Source organism: Myodes glareolus, chromosome 19 (genome assembly GCF_982192425.1).
Source record: "Myodes glareolus chromosome 19, mMyoGla1.1, whole genome shotgun sequence".
In the NCBI taxonomy this organism is placed as follows: domain Eukaryota; kingdom Metazoa; phylum Chordata; class Mammalia; order Rodentia; family Cricetidae; genus Myodes; species Myodes glareolus.
The window spans coordinates 42603709-42621347 of record NC_142044.1 but is presented as its reverse complement, the minus strand read 5'-3'; the positions used below and the strand labels follow the sequence as shown (position 1 = coordinate 42621347).

The 17639-nt window shown below is 52.3% G+C and overlaps 2 protein-coding genes across 4 annotated transcripts; one reads left to right on the top strand and one right to left on the bottom strand.

Moving 5' to 3' along the window:
• Positions 1–1131: 1131 nt before the first annotated feature.
• On the bottom strand, positions 1132–8018 carry Tst (thiosulfate sulfurtransferase). The gene is made up of 2 exons (XM_085678353.2): positions 7286–8018; positions 1132–1600 (listed from the first exon to the last, which is right to left on the bottom strand). Exons 1-2 carry the CDS (start codon positions 7878–7880, stop codon positions 1302–1304), a joined length of 894 nt encoding a protein of 297 aa, XP_085534479.2. The 5' UTR covers positions 7881–8018; the 3' UTR covers positions 1132–1301.
• A 64-nt stretch (positions 8019–8082) lies between these two features.
• Positions 8083–17297, top strand: Mpst (mercaptopyruvate sulfurtransferase). 3 transcript variants are annotated; one of them, XM_087899015.1, is made up of 4 exons: positions 8097–8224; positions 8672–8837; positions 12318–12939; positions 16712–17297. In XM_087899015.1, the coding sequence occupies exons 2-4, from the start codon at positions 8727–8729 to the stop codon at positions 17008–17010; spliced, it is 1032 nt and encodes a 343-aa protein (XP_087755141.1). In that variant the 5' UTR covers positions 8097–8224; positions 8672–8726; the 3' UTR covers positions 17011–17297. The 3 variants fall into 3 exon arrangements, with proteins under 3 accessions (XP_087755142.1, XP_087755141.1, XP_048310821.1); XM_087899016.1 differs by lacking the exon at positions 8672–8837 and having other exon boundaries at positions 8083–8224; XM_048454864.3 differs by lacking the exons at positions 8097–8224; positions 8672–8837 and adding an exon at positions 11955–12074.
• Positions 17298–17639: the final 342 nt, after the last annotated feature.

Below are 17639 nucleotides of genomic sequence, written 5' to 3'. Positions count from 1 at the left end.
GACCCCTCTTTCACTCTGAAGGGATGGACAGGAAAGAGCCAGCTCTCCAGTCGATGGGACCTAGATTTCACCTAGCAACCTCAGAGTTAGGTTTTGGAAAACTCAAGATTTGTCAGCAATGATCTTTCTGTGTCTTCAGGAAACTACCTATAGTGACTTCCTACTACCACTTGCCAGGCTTGCAGAGCTGCTCAATGGAGCTGTCCCCCACCCTTCCACCATCCCCAGAGGGCCTATTAGGGACCAACAAGGGAGTCAAGACCATGGCTATTTTGCTTTTGCTCAATTCGGAGCAGGTGGGCAAGTCTGTGGCGTGTCTTTGCAGTCTCTGGAAGGCTAATTTCTCTCCATCCTCACTCTCAGGGAGTGGGGCCTACAGAGAGGGCTTGGTACTGTGCCAGTCTTGGCTTCATCTCTCTCTGTATTCCTCATCCTCCTTTGCATGTTCCCTCAGATAGGTACCAGCATCCTCTATGACAGAACATCCCCAAGTGTTATGTGACAATCTCCTCAGAATTGAAACATTTACTCCAAGAGTGGTGTGTGTGTGTGGGGGGGGGGGGGTTTCTCCAGAGGTAAATAGAAAACACAAGTTTGGAATAACAAAAACTTGAAAAGACTCCTGAGTCTTCTCTCCAGCAATATAACAAAGAGGCAGAAGTGCTGGGGGAGGGCACCCGCAGCAGCAGCGCTGCAGACTTTCTCAGCCTGTGGAGCTGTCTGCAAGCTGTGCAGAGAGAGCCCCAGGGCCGCAGCTCCTGTGAGTTGTCATCCATGTTGGGGTGAGATTTGGTGATGCAGCTGCTTCTGAGTTATCCCTTTCTTAGTAACCCCTCACCCACACTCCTGTGAGTAACCCAAATAAAAACTTGTCCAAGTTGGACATTGGTGCAATTGTTACTTTGGTATGTCGTGGGTTCCCTTTTTGGAATGAATAGATGTGTGTGTGTGTGTGTGTGTGTGTGTGTGTGTGTGTGTAATGTCTTCTTAGGAAAAGTCTGCCATGCAACACAAGAGAGGGCAACCAGTTACTTTGGCCAAGACCAAGCCCGGCAACAGTGTCCTCTGCACGGCCGTCTTGACTGAAGGTCAACGGAGCGGGTGGAACCCAGGGCCAGGGAGCAGACACACTTCTGAGAAAAGGCACTTTATTCCAGTGTGAGGGGAGGAAGGCACTCACAGCAATTCTAAAACCCTGTCAATCTCCATTGCCTAAGAGGTGTGAGCCCAGGGCAGGTCATACTGGCCTCACTGAAGGGGACTAGCTGAATTTGGTGTGCAGAAAAGGAGGCTGCGCACACTCAGGCCTTCCCACTCTTCCCCTGGGACACACGGGTCTCCGGGGGTGCCCTGCGGAACCACTCTGACCAGGAACCATCATAAACAGCCACGTCAGGCTTGCCGCAAAGATAGGCAGCCAGGGCAATATGGCACGCTGTGACCCCCTTGCGACACGTGGCGATGAGGGGCTGGGAGAGGTCAACTTTTTTGTCCTGGAAGATGGCACGCAGTTCCTCTGGGCTCTTCTCAAAGCCGTCTTTAGTCAGGAAGTTCATGAAGGGCATGTTGACTGAGCCACGGATGTGACCAGAACCCAGTCCTTGAATAGAAATAGAAGACCCGAGTTAGGAGAGGCATGGGAATGGGAAGTAGGAGACCTGGGGCCACACCGATAAAAATGATGTCTTTGCTCTCTTAGCAACTCAGTTTCTTGCCTGTTCTGCCTATTTTCAACATTCAAGTTGTAAGAGCCAGGACTGCAGACCCTGCCCCGTGACCTATCTTGATGGCTGTCCCAAGCCATCTCTGCGTGAGAGGGCATCTGCATGCACCACAGGCCCTACCTCCGCATGCACCGCAGGCCCTACATCCGCACGCACCACAGGCCCTACATGCACATGCATCGCAGGCCCTACATCCGCATGTACCGCAGGCCCTACATCCGCATGCACCACAGGCCCTACATCCGCATGCATCATAGGCCCTGCATCCACATGCATTGCAGGCCCTACGTCCTCAGGCACCGCAGGCCCTCCTTCTCACTTTTCCTCTAACATATGCGAATTGCCTCTCTTCTCTACACCTCAGGTTTTCTCACCTGTGAAATGGGCTCAGTAGTACACATCTGTCTCCTGCGATTACTAGGTAGAGCAGGAGGGATGAATTTACATAGAAGCTACACACTGTGCTGGCTGCCAAGGACGTGGTGGTGGGAAACTGTCTGGTCCTCCTGGGCAACAGTTTGCAGGAGTACGGAAGCTGACTAGCTTTGTGAGTCAGTAAATAAATTGGCCTGTAAAGCTATTTTACAGGTGGAAACACTGAGATGTGTTGACATAAAATGACTCGGCCAAAGACACAAAGAAAAATAGGCAGGCTAAGGGCCACAGCCCAGTCTTGGTGTTGCTGTGAGGCAGGTAGTTGTGAAAAGAGACGGGACCTGGTACCAGACACGCGCTCAGATCCTAGCTCTACCACGTACTACTCTGGTGACATTAAGTCAGTACTGTCTCCTCTCTGCACCTCAGTTTCTCTCTAGGGAGTGAATGCCCCTGGGTGAGGATAAATGAACAAAGACAAATATTAAGCCGGGTGTGGTGGTGCACACCTTTAATCTCAGCACTCGGGAGACAGAGGCAGAGTCAGGGGGATCTCTGTATGTTTGAGACCAACCTGGTCTACAGAGTAAGTTCCAGGACAGCCAGCACTGTTACACAGAGAAACCCTATTTCGGAAAACAAACAAAAAGGCCAGTATTGAACCCTAATGATGCCTGCCCCCGTGCTGTGGCTGCCAGTGCTGTGCCTCTCCTAGGTGTAGGGGTTGTGCCATCTCCTCCACACACCTCAGAAGCTTAAGAGAGAGCAGGGCAGAGGAGGGGCGGGCCAGGTCTGTTCTAGAACACAACCAGCATGAGTGGTGGGTATGCACGGTAACACACATCTGCAATCACTGCATGCTGGAAGCTGAGGCAGGAGGATCAGTGGTTTGAAGCTAGCCTGGTCTATATAGTGAGTTACAGATCAGTCTGGACTATAAAGTGAGACCTTGTTTGCAAAACACCAAACCAATAAAAGGGGAAGGCGCTCTTGCAAACAAAGATGGGTCACTGGCTGTTAGCACCCAAAGGACCCATGCCTTATCAGTCCCTGCATGCCCGGCCATTTCTCTCTTCCCTGTGTACCCTGCACCCCCACCACCACCACAGACAACACTGAGAGTAAGGCCCATGCTAGAACTGCCTCCATCTCTTCAGGTTCCCCAAATCCCCACCACCTTTAAACTTGGACCATGGGGCAAGACAGAGACAGCATGGGTGGGAAGTGGAGGACAGGGCTTTGATTGCTATGACCAAGTCACATCCCAGTACTGAGCAGCATTAGACATACAGGAAGGCTTGCTCCCTGGGCCTCAGTTTCCCTCCTGGATGTAAAAGGCTCCAGTGAACTCCAGAGCACAGTGGGTACATGTTGGTCAATGAAGCAATGTGGGAATCCTCTCACCCCAAAGAAGATTCTAGAATCACTAGCCCAAGCAGTCCTCTGACTGAACACGTCCCTGCTCGCAAAGGGCAGTGACCTCTCGAGATGTCTTCCCGCTGTGACCTGAAACCAGCCATGTGTAACCCTGTCAGTGAGGAGCAGCTGGCCTATGGACATCAAGGGTTAGGTTACAGTACTTTCCCACAGTCATTGGGGAGCAAGATTATTTGCTCTCAGGCCTCTGAGTGCTGTTTTCTTCTTGTCCGTGACATGCCAACTTTATTGTTTTCTCGAGTCTATAAAGGGGTCTTGTCTGGGTAAGAATGAAGCCAGGGATGCTGGGAAGCCTTGGCTCCAGCCTGAGGAGGTAGCAGTGGCTACCTCTGCCAGAAAGGCTCAGTACTCATTTGGGTTTTTATTGTTGTTTTGTTCTGTTCTTTTTATTTTTTAGGGGGGGGGCAGCTTAAGCAGTGCATCCCTATGAACTGTGCATGGAGGTGAGAGGACCACCCATGGCCCATGTTCCCCATTGGCCCATCCCCCTGGAATTTACTGTTTCAGCGAGGCAAGATGAAGTGAGCTGCAGAGATCTGTCTGTCTCTGCCTCCCCAGTGCTAGGTCAAACAGAGTCACCAAGGTGGGCTCAGGGGATCTAACCCAGGTCCTTACACTCCCAAGGCAAGAACTAAGCCCTCTCTCCAGCCTCTGCCTGGGGACTTTAAAGGCACAGAAGCCACAGTCCAGGGAACTCACGGGTGGGGCCAGAGAACTCTGGAACACTGCTTGCAGTGAGAAGCAGGCCGCCTGTCATCTCCCACCCCTGTTCAGTGGCACGTTTGTGGCCTCCCCTCCCCACAGCAGACCTGCCACTGTTCAGGCAGCTTCTGGCAACCAGCACCCCAAAAGCGGGTTCTCTAGAGAACTCTATCTCCCTCATTCCTCACAAAACTGAAGAGACTTTCCTCCTAGCTCTAATGAGAGTCAAAGGTTCAGAAAGAGGCAGTAACTTCCCCAGGGACACACAGCAGAGGCCACATGAAGTCAAGTAGGACTCCAAAGCCTGTTTTTTAGTCACTCTGAACTCCCCTGGAAAAGAAGACTGAGGCAGGGGAATTACTATGATAACGTTTGTGTTCCTCAATGACCTAGAAGTCTAGGAATTTGTGTTCCAACTTTGGCTGAGGAGACTGAAGTCAGTAGGCACATTAAGATCCCATAGGCCACAGATAGGCATGGTTGTTAAAGGCCAGGAAAACCTGTTTGGACCTTTCTTCGCTCTCCCCACCCCCCTTATGTTTGCTCAGGCTCACCCCACCCTCCACAACAGCCGTAGGCAAGCCTCCCTTTGGTGCCTGTAACCCTGAGTGGAGTGGGGCCAGGCCCTCAGCAAGGCTACTGAGGATACCAGAAGTGACTGCATCAGGGAGACTGCAAATCAAAATGCTTAGTGTGGCCCAACACCTCCCCCTCCTCATCCATACCCATACCTGCACCTACTCCCAGGAAGATGGGACAAAAAGGAAATCAAGCAGGTTCACAAGTAGGCAGGCTGAGCAACGGCGAAATGAGCAAACCAGGCCCCAAGATGGCATTCCCATTTTATAGATGAGGAAAACTGCAGATGCGGGGAGACAGCCTCTTACTGGCAAGGCCTCCAGAGACCCCTGAATTCTAAAGTCCTTCTCTTCTCTATGATTCTTTCTGCTTACTCTGGGTGCCCAGCCTGGGGACTGAGGAACGTAGGTCACTTCTGTCCGCATGTGCTAGTGTCCCTTGGTGGGGACTCTTTTCCTCTCAGGTGGTTACACACAGCTGCACCGGAATATCATTTTATTCTGCACCCTTACTCAGGACACTGGGAAGCCTGTAAAGGCCCAAAGGCAAGGTGATTGGCCCCAGAGGACAGGATGTAGCCATGAGGCCTCTGAAGACTTGTTTTGTTTCACTCCCTTCGGGAACACTCAGAGTCAAGGCTCCCCCACCTCACCCATGTTATATACCTGGACTTCTGAACCCACGGGAAACTCGCTGAACCTATCCCAAGCAGCAGACCATGACCTTGGCAGTGTACACTTGTGTCCAGCAAACCCTCTAACAGAATGGGGCAAGTGGCCCATTCTCTTCTTGTCTAGCTGACCCTGGACTTTGCTCAGTGCCTTCCCCTCCAAAGAGCCCCTTCACCAGCTTGTCACGTGAAACAAAAGGCATGTGCATGTGGCAGGGCTGGGGACTCTGTTTGTTTATGATTGGGAAATGCAAGGTCAAGCCGGGCTGAGTACCCTCCACATCACAGCGCCCGAGTCCGAGTTGGAATGAGAACCCAGGCTCCCTGGCACTCCAGGGCAATCAGAAGAGATAAGAAGTGACAGAGAACAGAGGCACTGTAGAGTTCAAGCAGGCCATCTCCACTCTCCAAGCCTCAGTTTCCTCATCTATAAAACAGTGGGAACGTTACATTTGGGTCCTGTGGCACTCATTCCTCAGTTTGCTTTTCAGCCTGCTGGGAAAGCTCCTCAGCCAGCTTCTCCCTTCCCCCAGCATAAGTTCCAAGAAAAAAAAAAGTTCTGTGAGTCAAGACTGAGGGGGCTGCAGGCATTCCATGTCCAGGGGTCTCGGAAAAGTATTGAATGAGCGTGAATCTTTCTCTCCCGACCTTTTTCCCCCAGAGCAAAGCAGGCAGGGATATCAAAGGCCTAGAGAGAGCAGGACTGAGGAGCTCTGGCCACAACTGGATGTGTGGCCTTGACCTGCTCCTGCCTGTGTGCCTCAGCTCTCTCTGTCCAGTGGGGTGACGGTTTAGTATTAAGATTGTAAAAACAGTGTTGCAGACTTCAGCTGGCAGAAAGGAAGAGACATTTTGCAACAAGTTAGGCAAAATGTTACCCCAAGTTAAGTCATGCCCTGCAGGACTAAGAAAACAAGAAAAGAGGTTGCTTGCTGGCTACCTACCTGTCCTGTGCTCGAGAAAAGCAAGACCTGGCAGTTGCCTATGCCTAGAAGCCTCTAGAAAGCAGCATTTCCTTTTCTGAGGCTTTTTCGGACTTCTGGGCTGTGCAGACTCCTTCAGCACTCCCCGCCCCCATACACACACACAAAAGGGGGATCCAAGGGCTGTCTCTCTGGGAATACCTGGCACAAGAGGCTTCCTTGAACCCTACGGAGTGGTGGTGGGACCGAATGGGTTTATGTCTGGGTTTAGAGCCCTGGTTTAAAACAAATTAGTACTGGATTCAAATCCCGGCTCTGCCATTTAACTGACCAAGTAGCAATATCCTGGCAGCTCGTCTTCCCGCCCAAGTTAGGGGTATTTCACCATAACAAAATCCCTGGCACACACTAGGAGCTCTGTAACAGCTCCACAGATGGGCTGCAGCTGTTTGTTGAGGTATTAACAAAGCTGCTTTCAAAACATTAGTCAGGGTCCCAGAAGAGCTCGGGGAAGGTTCCTGTTGGTGTTTGAAAGGGTTTCTGAGATCAAGAGGGTGTGCATGTATTTGTAGACTTCTGTACCGTCCTGCAAATGTTTGCTGTGGGTAGGCTGTCCTTTGGTACATGGGGTGTATGAGGGAGAGTTGGTTCCTAGAAGTGGACATGAATGGACAGGCCACCAGTCACCTCTACTGATGCAGGTAGCTTGTTAGCACGCGGCTATGGGCACACTGGGCTCTCACATAGCAGAGCTGCAAAAGCCTTCAAGGTTGGCTGTCCCCTTCCATTTTGCATGGAGGGGTTGAGGGTCCCAGCTATTCTGATTCCCCATCCTCTTGTTGAGAATCCTCCCCAAAGGCCACAGGGACACCTACCTACTATATCGGGCTCCGGTTCTGTACCCAGGTACCGTCCTTGGGCCCGAGAGTCCACCAACTGGAACCTTTTAGACTGGAGGTTCTCCAGGACCTGCTCATAGGTCTTGAGCAGGGAGCGGTCCAGTGTGGCTTTGAAAACAGCTGGCTCTGGCCGTGAGGGCTCAGATGTCACCGGGTGACCCTCCTTCAGCCAGTTCCGGAAACCACCATTGAGCACTGATACCGTGCGGTGGCCAAACACACGGAACATCCACCATACTCTGGGTGCATAGAAGGTGCCCAGGTCGTCTCCATCGTACACCACCACGTGTGTGTCGTTGCTGATTCCCAGCCTTCCCACGTAGTCCCCAAAGTGGGCCTCACTGGGCAGCATCATCTCATAAGGCGAAGCCGTGTCCCGGCATTCTTCTATATCAAAGAAGGATGCCCCAGGCACGTGGCGTTCTTGGTACTCTTTGCGGGCCTGGCGGGTCCCGGGAGAATACCATGACGCGTCCAACACCCGAAGGCCGGGCCCCAGGCTGCCAGACCGAATGGACTCAGCCAGCCACTTGGTGGAGACCAGCGCCCGGTAGAGCACTTGATGAACCATAATGTCAGCTCTGTGTGTCACCTGGCGCGGGTGGGAACTGGGAAAGAGGCTAGAGAGAACTGAGTGCGGTGGGCGGAGCCCGGGAGGCGGAGCTGTTGTCCCCACAACACTTTCCCAGCGTGCAATGGTAACTACACCCAGAGCTAGACTGGGGCGTTTGTGGGATAGGGTTGCACATTCCCTAGGAAAAGCCTGCTCCGCCTCTCCCACGGCCCCAGAGCCCTCCCAGTCCGGTCCCAAGGAGAGCTGGTGGGCGTGGCCAAGAGCTTCTGAGCGCTCTTATGGCAACAGCTGTTAGGAGGTGTTGGCTCAGGACCCTGTCTGCAAGAATCGGGAGAACACAGGTACTAGGTAGGGAAGGTGGCCCTTGGGCTTCGAGTCCCTTCTCCAGGGCGAATTGACCGCTCGTCAGTCATTCTGTTTCCGTTCACAACAGCCTGAGTTCTCTGGCTTCTAAAATGCTTAAGTCCGGTGAAGAGGTCCCAAGCACCCTGCCCTGCTTTCTCCACCAGGACCCTCCTCCCCTGGGCCATAAGTGGCCCAGCCTGCGGCCCCATCCTGGGCAGCCCGCTGCATTCACTGGCCCTGGAAGCTGCACGGAAATTCGGCCTTGCGCTCCATAGAAGCTGGCAGGTTCAAACCCGGAGCCGGGAGTGTCCCCAAGTGGCCCGAACCATTACGCTGCTCCCACGAGGGGGAGACTTATCGTGCAGACAGTTGGGACTTCGAGCAGCCTCTGTGCCTTCGCACGGGAACTCTGCTTGACCCTCCTGTTGTAACACTTTTCACAGCCATAGTGACTACTGGAGGCTCTGGGTGACACTGGGCAATGCACAACCCGGCTGCATGGCGCGTGCATCCCCTGCAGTCTGGGGAATGGAAGGTGCAGCCAGCAGCGGCTCGGAGTGGCCAAGGCAGTGGGCCGTGCCCAAGTCTCCTCCCTTTGGCTGGTCGCAGGTTGGTGGCGGAAGGAGGGGGGACCTCTGAGGGCGCGGGGAGGGGGTGATATGGCGGAGTTGGAAACTCGGGAGCTCGGACCCTGGTGTCTGCTGCCCAACGCGTCCTATATGCTTTTCTATGAGGGAGGGTGCTTTTCGGGAGTGCATAGCGTGGTACCATGCGGGAGTGGAGGAGGGGACACAGTCTCTGAGAGAAGAGTTCCCAGGGCGCCACTAATTTGCCTAAATGGGGGACTATCCACGGCTGCTTGTGACCACCTGTAAATTGGGGTGGGGTAAGAGTCAGTGGGTAGCAGTGGCTGGCTGGGGTTTGGGATGAGATGACCTGGGTCGTCCTGAGAAAGTAGGAACGTTCGAGAGAACCAACAAAACCATTCAGAGGGGCTGTGGTGAGAAGATCCATTGTCCCCTAAGAGGAGAAAGTAGCAGAACACAGTCGAATGAAATTAAACTTTTACTGGCCCCGCCTGTGGTGGCACGGCCTTAACGATCCTGCGGGACCGGGCTGAAACTTCTCCCAACAGGAGAAACAGGTAGATTCAGGAGGTGCCAGGTCGCCTGGTGTGACTAAGTTCAGACTTGAAGCCCACAGTGGTGGGAGCTACCTTGGTTTATCTGCTTGTCCTTGAAGTTTTATGCTTTTTTATTAATTGCCTTGGGCTTCAATTTTTACCACTTCGTTATAAATTTATATAAATGCCAATTGGCAAAATATCTGGAAACAGAGCGTGGCTCTTGCAAAATGGCTGGACAACACTTCAATAGGCTATTCCGTTCCTCTTGAATGCTTTTTCTTGGACTCCCCCCCCTTTTTTGAACACTGATCCTGCCCTGAAATACTGTCACAGTGTGTGTTGCAAATATTGAAAAACTGCTGAGCATTTTCCCAGCGTCCCCTGAGCCTTGAGCTTGACAGTGGAGAAGAGAATGTGCCAGGAGGGTCCTGGTGGGGAGATGCACTAGTGCAGTAGCAAATTTTTATTTTAATAAATAAAGCTTGCCTGAAGTTCAGAGAGTCAAACAGCCACACTGGCCAACCTTACAGACCAGGCTGAAATAACACACACCTTTAATCCCAGTAGCCATACTAGTTTGTCATAGAAACTGGGTGGTGCATGCCTTTAACCCCAGAATTAGAGGGGATTGTAGGACAAGTGTGGATGAATGAAAAAGACCACTAAAAGCTCCTTGTACATAAGAAATGGGAAAAATGGACCCTTCACTTTAGATTGTCTGAGTCCCCTTCATGGGTGCGTTATATAGGTTCACACTAACCCTAGGATGGCTTGGGGCAGTCCTTTGTGGGAATTCTGGCCCACCCAGCACAAAGGAACCTAGTCCCTCTGATTTCTGCCCCTCAGGAACACCCATTAGCCTAACATCTCTGACCCTCTTTTCTGCCACCTGGGATCCTTTGTGAGAATTGTCAACCAAACAGGGAGGCAGGGTCATATGACCTCAGACCTCTAAAGTCCCAATCCCTGGAAGGTTTAAGAATCTGCAGCTGTAGATTCCAAAGCCACTTATGAGAGTAAAAAGGAAGAAATAGCGGGTTGCCACTCCACTGCCCTAAATGATCAATCAAAGAAACTGTGTATAGGGTATAATGGTGGCCCTTCTATATTTTTCTGTTTTGTTTTTGAGATAGGGTTTCTCTGTGTACCCTTGGCTGTCCTGGAACTCACTTTGTAGACCAGGCTGGCCTTGAACTCACAAAGATCCGCCTGCCTCTGCCTCCTGAGTGCTGGGATTAAAGGCATGTGCCACCACTGTCCAGCTTCTATACTCATTTTCAAATCTCATCAAGAGGTGGGTTTTGGAGTCCGGAATGGTGGCATATGCTTGCAATTTCCCTTCTCTGGAAACCGAGGCAGGAGGGGGATGATTTCGAGTTCCAGGATAGTTAAGGATACAGAGTGAGACCCTGGAGGGGGCAGGCGCAGTGCTGGGAAGATAGCTCCGGTCCGTTAAGTGTTTGCCTTGCACAAGGCATGTTGCATGCCTGAAATCCCAGCACTGGGGAAGGTGAGACAGGTAGAGCCCTGGGACTCCGTGACCAGCCAGCCAAGGTGAGTCCCAGGCCATCGAAAGACCCCATCTCAAAAATGAAATAAAATAAAATGACTGTTGCCTGCGAACCCATCCGACCTCTGAGAATGTCCTCTTCCCTACACAGCACACACATACACACACAGCTTTGAAGCTCCAGTAGAAGACACATGACCCAGGAACATGCACACGAACAGCCTGTAGGCATTTGTGCCTACATTGGAGGGCTCTCTGACTTCCAAACCAGAGTTGGGGAGGAAAATTCCCAAGAATGATGGGGGTAAGGGAGCGGTTGTAGTTCACAGGGGGGTCGTTCTACCAGCCTTGGCCTCCTTGCCCTCTGCACACACCCTCCTGCACCCCTACTAACGTATCTAGTTGCATCCCAAACACTGGGATCGGTCCTTAGCGGGAGTCTATGTCTACCTCCTAATGCCGATCCCTAAGTCAAAATGTGTCTCTCTTCCTCCAGGAAGTCCTGTCCTCTCTCTCCCAGCGAGGCTGAGGTGGAGACCCTCCCTGGTGCTCACAGCTCACACTAAACTCCAGAATCCCTCACTTGTATCGCTGTTTCAGCTGCTCTGGGGCCTGCCAAAGTAAAGGGTCCTCAATGTCCCTAGCATGGGGCCTCGGCTGGCGATCTAAACCCACCTCCCCTGCCCCCATGAGTGCACTGATTTCTGCTGTTTGTCTTTTACTTTTTTGTTCTGCTTTTTGCAATAGTCTTGCTGAGTAGCCCAGGTTGGTCTGGAACTTACTATGTAGATTAGGTTGGCCCTGAACTCTGGTCCTCCTACCTCAGTCTCCTGAGTACTGGTATTACAGAGGTAGAGCTGCCACGGCAGGTGACGCAGAGCACAGCTGGGAGCCTCAGTGGCTTTCAGGAAAACAGGTGACAGTACCGGAATTCCTAACACTGATCCTTCAACAGTTTGGAGAGAGGCTGCTGTGCCAAGTGTTGTAATATCTGCGGATTAAATGGCACTGGGCTAAGGGTGAGTTCTGGTTATTGTTCCTATTGGACTCCTAACACCGCTCAAGGAATGAGTGAATTTGATTGGCTGTGAAGCTGGGCTACATCTTAGAGGAGGGCTGAAACTTCGCTCTTGTTAGATTTATTTAAAGGCCAATTGGACCTTCCCCTGGCCCTACCCTACCCACCCTGAATACTGGGCTAGGAATAGAGGTGAGGGGCACACATCACCTTCCCCTGGAGCCCCATGGTCATAACGTCATTTGGAGCTGTGTGTTATTAAAGGCTTGGCAGGGTAGTCCCTGCGTGATAAAGCCTAATCCTGACTTCAACCCAGGCCTTTCTGCATTCCTGGACTCTGCTCTGCCTGTGCTGAGGCTCCACCTCCACCGATTAGCACACATGCCCCTGACAGCAGGCCAGTCTCTCGATTCTGTTATCTCCCCTGTCTTGCAGGCCCACAATTCGAGCATCTCGGAGGCCATGGCCGCCCCGCAGCTTTTCCGAGCGTTCGTGTCTGCTCAGTGGGTGGCGGAGGCTCTGAAGTCCCCGCGCGCCTCGCAGTCGCTGAAGTTACTGGACGCATCCTGGTACCTGCCCAAGCTGGGCCGCAACGCACGACTTGAGTTCGAGGAGCGCCACATCCCCGGCGCCGCCTTCTTTGACATCGATCATTGCAGCGACCACACGTCGCCGTACGATCACATGCTGCCTAGCGCCGCGCACTTCGCAGAGTACGCGGGAAGCCTGGGCGTGGGTGCCACCACGCACGTCGTGATCTACGATGGCAGCGACCAGGGCCTCTACTCTGCTCCGCGGGTCTGGTGGATGTTCCGCGCCTTTGGCCACCGCTCCGTGTCGCTGCTGGACGGCGGCTTCCGCCACTGGCTGAGCCAGAACCTGCCAATCAGCTCTGGCAAGAGTCACCCAGAGCCCGCGGAGTTCCGCGCACAACTAGATCCCTCCTTCATCAAGACTCATGAGGACATCCTGGAGAACCTGGAGGCCCGGCGCTTCCAGGTGGTGGACGCCCGCGCAGCTGGCCGGTTCCGGGGCACCGAGCCAGAACCCCGAGAAGGTAACACTCTGGGGGAACCGGCGGAGCAGGGCGTGGGGACAGACTGATGTGCGACCCTACACTGCCTAGCCTTGTGCTGGTCTTTCAAAGCGTACAAAGTGGGAAACCAACAAAGAAGGGTTGGTTGCTGGGTGCTCACCCTGAGCCTCTTGCTTCTTTCTTATAGTGGGGGCCACATTACCTCACAGTTTTGGAACTTTGAGCAAAAGCTGACCACCTTGAGAATCCCGTATGAGAGTGACAGCCCAAATAACTGCATGGCATGCTTGTGGGTGGCCACCGCAAACTAGTAAGAAGAAGCCCCCACCTAGTTTAGGAAGGACCCAAGCTTGGTCCTGACAAGGTCTGGACTGCAGCTCATGAGTTGATGGGGGTGCAGGATGTCTCCAACTGCCACTAGGGTTGCTAAGAGATTCTGAGAGGGGAAGAAGTTGTGTCGCCCAAATTGAATGGTTAGTGCCTCAGGAGAGGGCTAAGCCTATGACATGGACTTCTCCAGGAAAAGCCCTATGTGATGTGGGAAGGGACCCCACAAAGCAGACAGGGCTATAGCCATGCTGGTGTGAGCCTCTTAAAACTCTGAGGAGATAGGTACCTGTGGACACCATGTCCCTTTGTCGTCCCCCTCCCCTTTTTTTCTTTTTTGCTTTTGTTTTTCGAAACAGGGTTTCTCTGTGTAACAGTTCTAGCTGTCCTGGAACTCACTTTGTAGACCAGGCTGGCCTTGAACTCACTACAATCTGCCTGCTTCTGCCTCCTGAATGCTGGGATTAAAGGTTAGACATCCCTGGGTTTAAACAACCTCAGACAACAAATTTTCTTTTGTCTGTACTGAGAGTGTGCTGTTCCTTTCCCTGTCATTGTTACTGTATGACACAGTGTAGCTACATAGCATTTACAAATGCTAAGATAAAATGGATATTGAAGTAATCTAGAGATGGGGGCAGTGGCTCTTGGCTGTAATCCCAACATGTGGAGGCTGAGGCAGGTGGATCATGAGTTTGAGGCCAGCCTGGGCTACATAGTGATTTCCAGATCAGCCTGGACTACAGAGTGAGACCCTATTTCAAAACTTAGGGGTGGGAGAGAACCTAGAGATGTTTTAAATGTTAGGCAGGTGTGTGTAGATTACGTGACAGGATGCCATTTCATATGATTTGGTAATCTGGGGGTCCAGGCACCAGTTCTCCTGCAACTATGGAGCAATGCATGTACTGCCATTGTGCAGGTGAGGGAATGGTTGGCTGCCTTGCCAGAGTCTCAGGAAAGAGCCCCTCTGAATTCAGACTCCTTAAATAACTTAACCGGAGCGAGCAGTCAGCGATTTCCCCACCATTTCTCCCCAGCCTGCTAGGGTGCGGGAGCCAACCATGGCCCTAGAAGCTCTCCTATGCCCTCTCCACTGTACTTTTTAAGTGCCCAGCTCACAGTGCAGCATGACAATCAATACCTAGCCCTGAGTCCATGTCCCAGAGGTGTTTGGTGACTTCAGAGGCTCCTGTCACTTAGAGTCCTGCAGAACAATACTGCTGTACTGTGCTCCAACCCTCGGAGACTGTGGATGTACCCCACCCGTTTTAAACCTACTCAGACAGCAATTTCCCATGGGCTGGCCTAAGTGAGGGTGCCACCAAACTCAATCCCAGGGGAAGAGCAGCACAAGGCAGCTGCTGGTACAGGCTTGGGTTCAGAGCCCTGTCTCTGCTGATACTTTCTGTGTAGAACCTGGCAGGTTACCCAGCTCCTCTGGATGGTGGTCTTTGAATGTGTATGATGAGAGCAGTAAGTAGGAGGGACCATAATGGTGATGTCATGGTGTAAAAGAGCAAGCATACCTAAATGACCCAGCTCAGGTGTTCACATTGCACTCACGAGGTGGAGAGTGGTGTCATCAGCATGTACCTCTCGGCTCAGGCTCCTTCAGGGGTGTTTAGGGTGCCCCACCATCACAATTACTCCCTGGGGATGGGAGGGCGTGCTGAGAACCTAGCAGGCTAGTTAACATGGCCCAGATGCCAGGCAGGAAGGCTGGTTAGCCTGTATTTAAAGCATCCCCATTTCTACTCCGTAGCCCCAGACCTAGGGAAGTACACCTGCAATTTGCTCCTCAGTCCAGCAAGGCAGGGTGCATGTTTTGCTGGGTAAAGCTGAAGGTTTGAGGAAGCCCTGACTTGACTTATCTGTAACATCCTGACTCAGTAGCTTGCTCCTCACAAGACTTTGGGAAAGGCTGCATGGCATGATTTTTAGGAGGCCCACTTCATTGAGTATGACCGGCTTACCGAATCTTCTCGAAGCTCGGGAGTGCCATCTCCCGCTCTCCTCTGAGGATAGAGACCCATGTGGACCAGCAGTTTGCAAAGACCTGTACCCTATACAGGGAAACCAAGGCAGAAGTTTCTCACAGCCTCGTTTCAGAATCCAGATGGTCCGGCTGTGAGGTTCCATTTTAGTGGGGGTCTCAGCCCTCCTGTGAAAATGGAACATTGGTAACTTCTGACTGAAAGAAAGACAGAGACAAAATGCACATTGGAGCTCTTGGGACTTCAGAGCCAGGGGTAAAGTGACACTCCTATTTAATCCACACTTCTCTGACTTCGCTGGAGTCATCAGACTGCTTTTTTTTTTTTTTTTAAACAATCTCATGTAGCCCAGGTTGGCTTGCTGCATAACTTAGAATGACCTTAAATCTCTGGTCCTTCTGCCTTCACTCCCCAAGTGCTGGGATGATGGGCAAGCATCACTAGAACTGGGTTTTGAGGTGCAGAGTATAAAATCCAAGTCTTCATGCATGCTAGGCAACCCCTCTATTAGCTGAGCCACATCCCCAGCATCAAGACTGAATTCTTCTAAGAATGAAATCTGATTTCCCCTATGGACAGACCAGAGCCCAAAAAAAAAGTCTTCTTCCATGAACACTGAGGCATTCCTCTCTGTTGTCCGAGCTTTGTTGGCCATGATGTTTTGTGACTATTCCAGGATTTCTGGATTCTCCCTGCCTTCCGTGCTCTCAGTCCCACTGTTGGACCCCCTAGGCAGATGATGTCAACTCATCCTGGGAGAAGGCTCCACCTTTCCTTGGCACTGAGGTCTCCACCTTTCCTAGGCACAGGCCCCGGGGTGGGCATCACCCTCCACCCACTGCTAGCTAGAGCATGCTACTCTGTGTGCCCTATTCTCCTAGGGTGAGGGTGACATTTATTTCTTTTCTATAGACTTTGGGTGGCACTAAAGGAAAAGATGCTGCTGGGCGGGGGGTGGGGGTAGGGAGTCCAGGCACTGTCCTGCACAAAGCAAGCGTTCAGCCATGTCAGCAGCTGTTTTGATGGCTATTGCTATTTGTATGCTATAGCCCGAGGGCATTTTTGTCATGCTAGCAATTATCTGGCTATTGCCTGTCTGCCCTGTACACTGCCTCTAGGCCCCCAGGTGCCCCAGGCCATAACTGGACAGAGGTCATGTGTATTGCTCTGCTGCCCCCAAGGTTCACAGTCAGGAAGCCCAGGGTCTTCTGCAGCGGTTCTGGAGGAGTCTAGTTCCAGGAGTCAAACTCTCGCCAGCAAATAGCTGAGTGTATCAACTGAGTGTATCAACTTTGGATGTTACTTAGCTTGGCCGTCTGTGTAGTGCGGGTACCTAGCACTGGTGGTTGGGATAAGATCAGACATTGGAGACACATTTGACATTCTGCTGTGGTGGGAGGCTTGATACCACAAATGCCAGCCACACTAGACATCATTCTTACTGCCCTTCCATGCGTTCCTCTGTGCAGGCATTGAACCTGGCCATATCCCCGGCTCAGTAAACATCCCGTTCACTGAATTCCTGACCAAGGAGGGACTAGAAAAGAGCCCAGAGGAGATCCGACGCCTGTTCCAGGAGAAGAATGTAGACCTGTCCAAGCCCTTGGTAGCCACATGTGGCTCCGGTGTCACAGCCTGCCATATTGCCCTGGGGGCCTTCCTGTGTGGCAAACCTGATGTGCCTGTCTATGATGGCTCCTGGGTAGAGTGGTACATGCGCGCCAACCCTGAGCATATCATCTCCGAGGGCCAAGGGAAGACCCAGTGAAGTCAGGCAGGACACGATACAGCTCAGGTGACCATCCTGGTGCCAGCCTGGTGGCTCCAACTCTGCTTTGCCAAGAGTCCTTCCTCGGACAACTCAGAAGGTGTTTGGGGTGACATCCAAGAGACCAGGAATTCCAATGACTCATAGGCACCCAGTTGGAAGTAGCAAGGCAGAAGGTAGTAAGAGGGGAGGGAGGGAGGCCAGACAGTAGAACAGCCTGCAGGGTGCTAAGCTGGGCCCCTCCTCAGCTTATCTCACTGTTGAAAAATAAAACGCCAAGCACAAAACCGTTGTGGCTATGAGAATGTCTCAGTTTCGTGAGGAGCAGGGGATTCCTGAACGCCAAGCATAGCTTGTTTTTGTTCCTCTTGTTCTGGAGGAACCATTGTTGCCTTTAAGTGATGCTAGGGCCCCAGAGACCCTGTTCCCAGATGCAAAGACAAACTGTCACCTACCTGTAATCCTGGAGTCCCCCTCTGTCTTCTGGGCTCTTCATTTGCATTTTATTTGCACGTGTGGGCATGTGCATGTGTGTTGAGATCAGAGGACATTCTCTGCTGTTCCTCAAACACCGTCCGCCTTGTTTCTCGAGACAGGGTTTCTCGTTGGTCAAGAACTCACCAAGTAGG

Excerpts from the sequence above, each read along its gene's own strand:
- Mpst (XM_087899015.1), top strand. The coding sequence starts at position 8,727 with ATGGCGCGTGCATCCCCTGCAGTCTGGGGAATGGAAGGTGCAGCCAGC. Across the intron at positions 8,838-12,317 it reads CTCCCTTTGGCTGGTCGCAG|GCCCACAATTCGAGCATCTC; the intron begins GTTGGTGGCGGA and ends CCTGTCTTGCAG. Across the intron at positions 12,940-16,711 it reads CGAGCCAGAACCCCGAGAAG|GCATTGAACCTGGCCATATC; the intron begins GTAACACTCTGG and ends TCCTCTGTGCAG.
- Tst (XM_085678353.2), bottom strand. The coding sequence starts at position 7,880 with ATGGTTCATCAAGTGCTCTACCGGGCGCTGGTCTCCACCAAGTGGCTG. Across the intron at positions 1,601-7,285 it reads ACCGGAGCCCGATATAGTAG|GACTGGGTTCTGGTCACATC; the intron begins GTAGGTGTCCCT and ends TTTCTATTCAAG.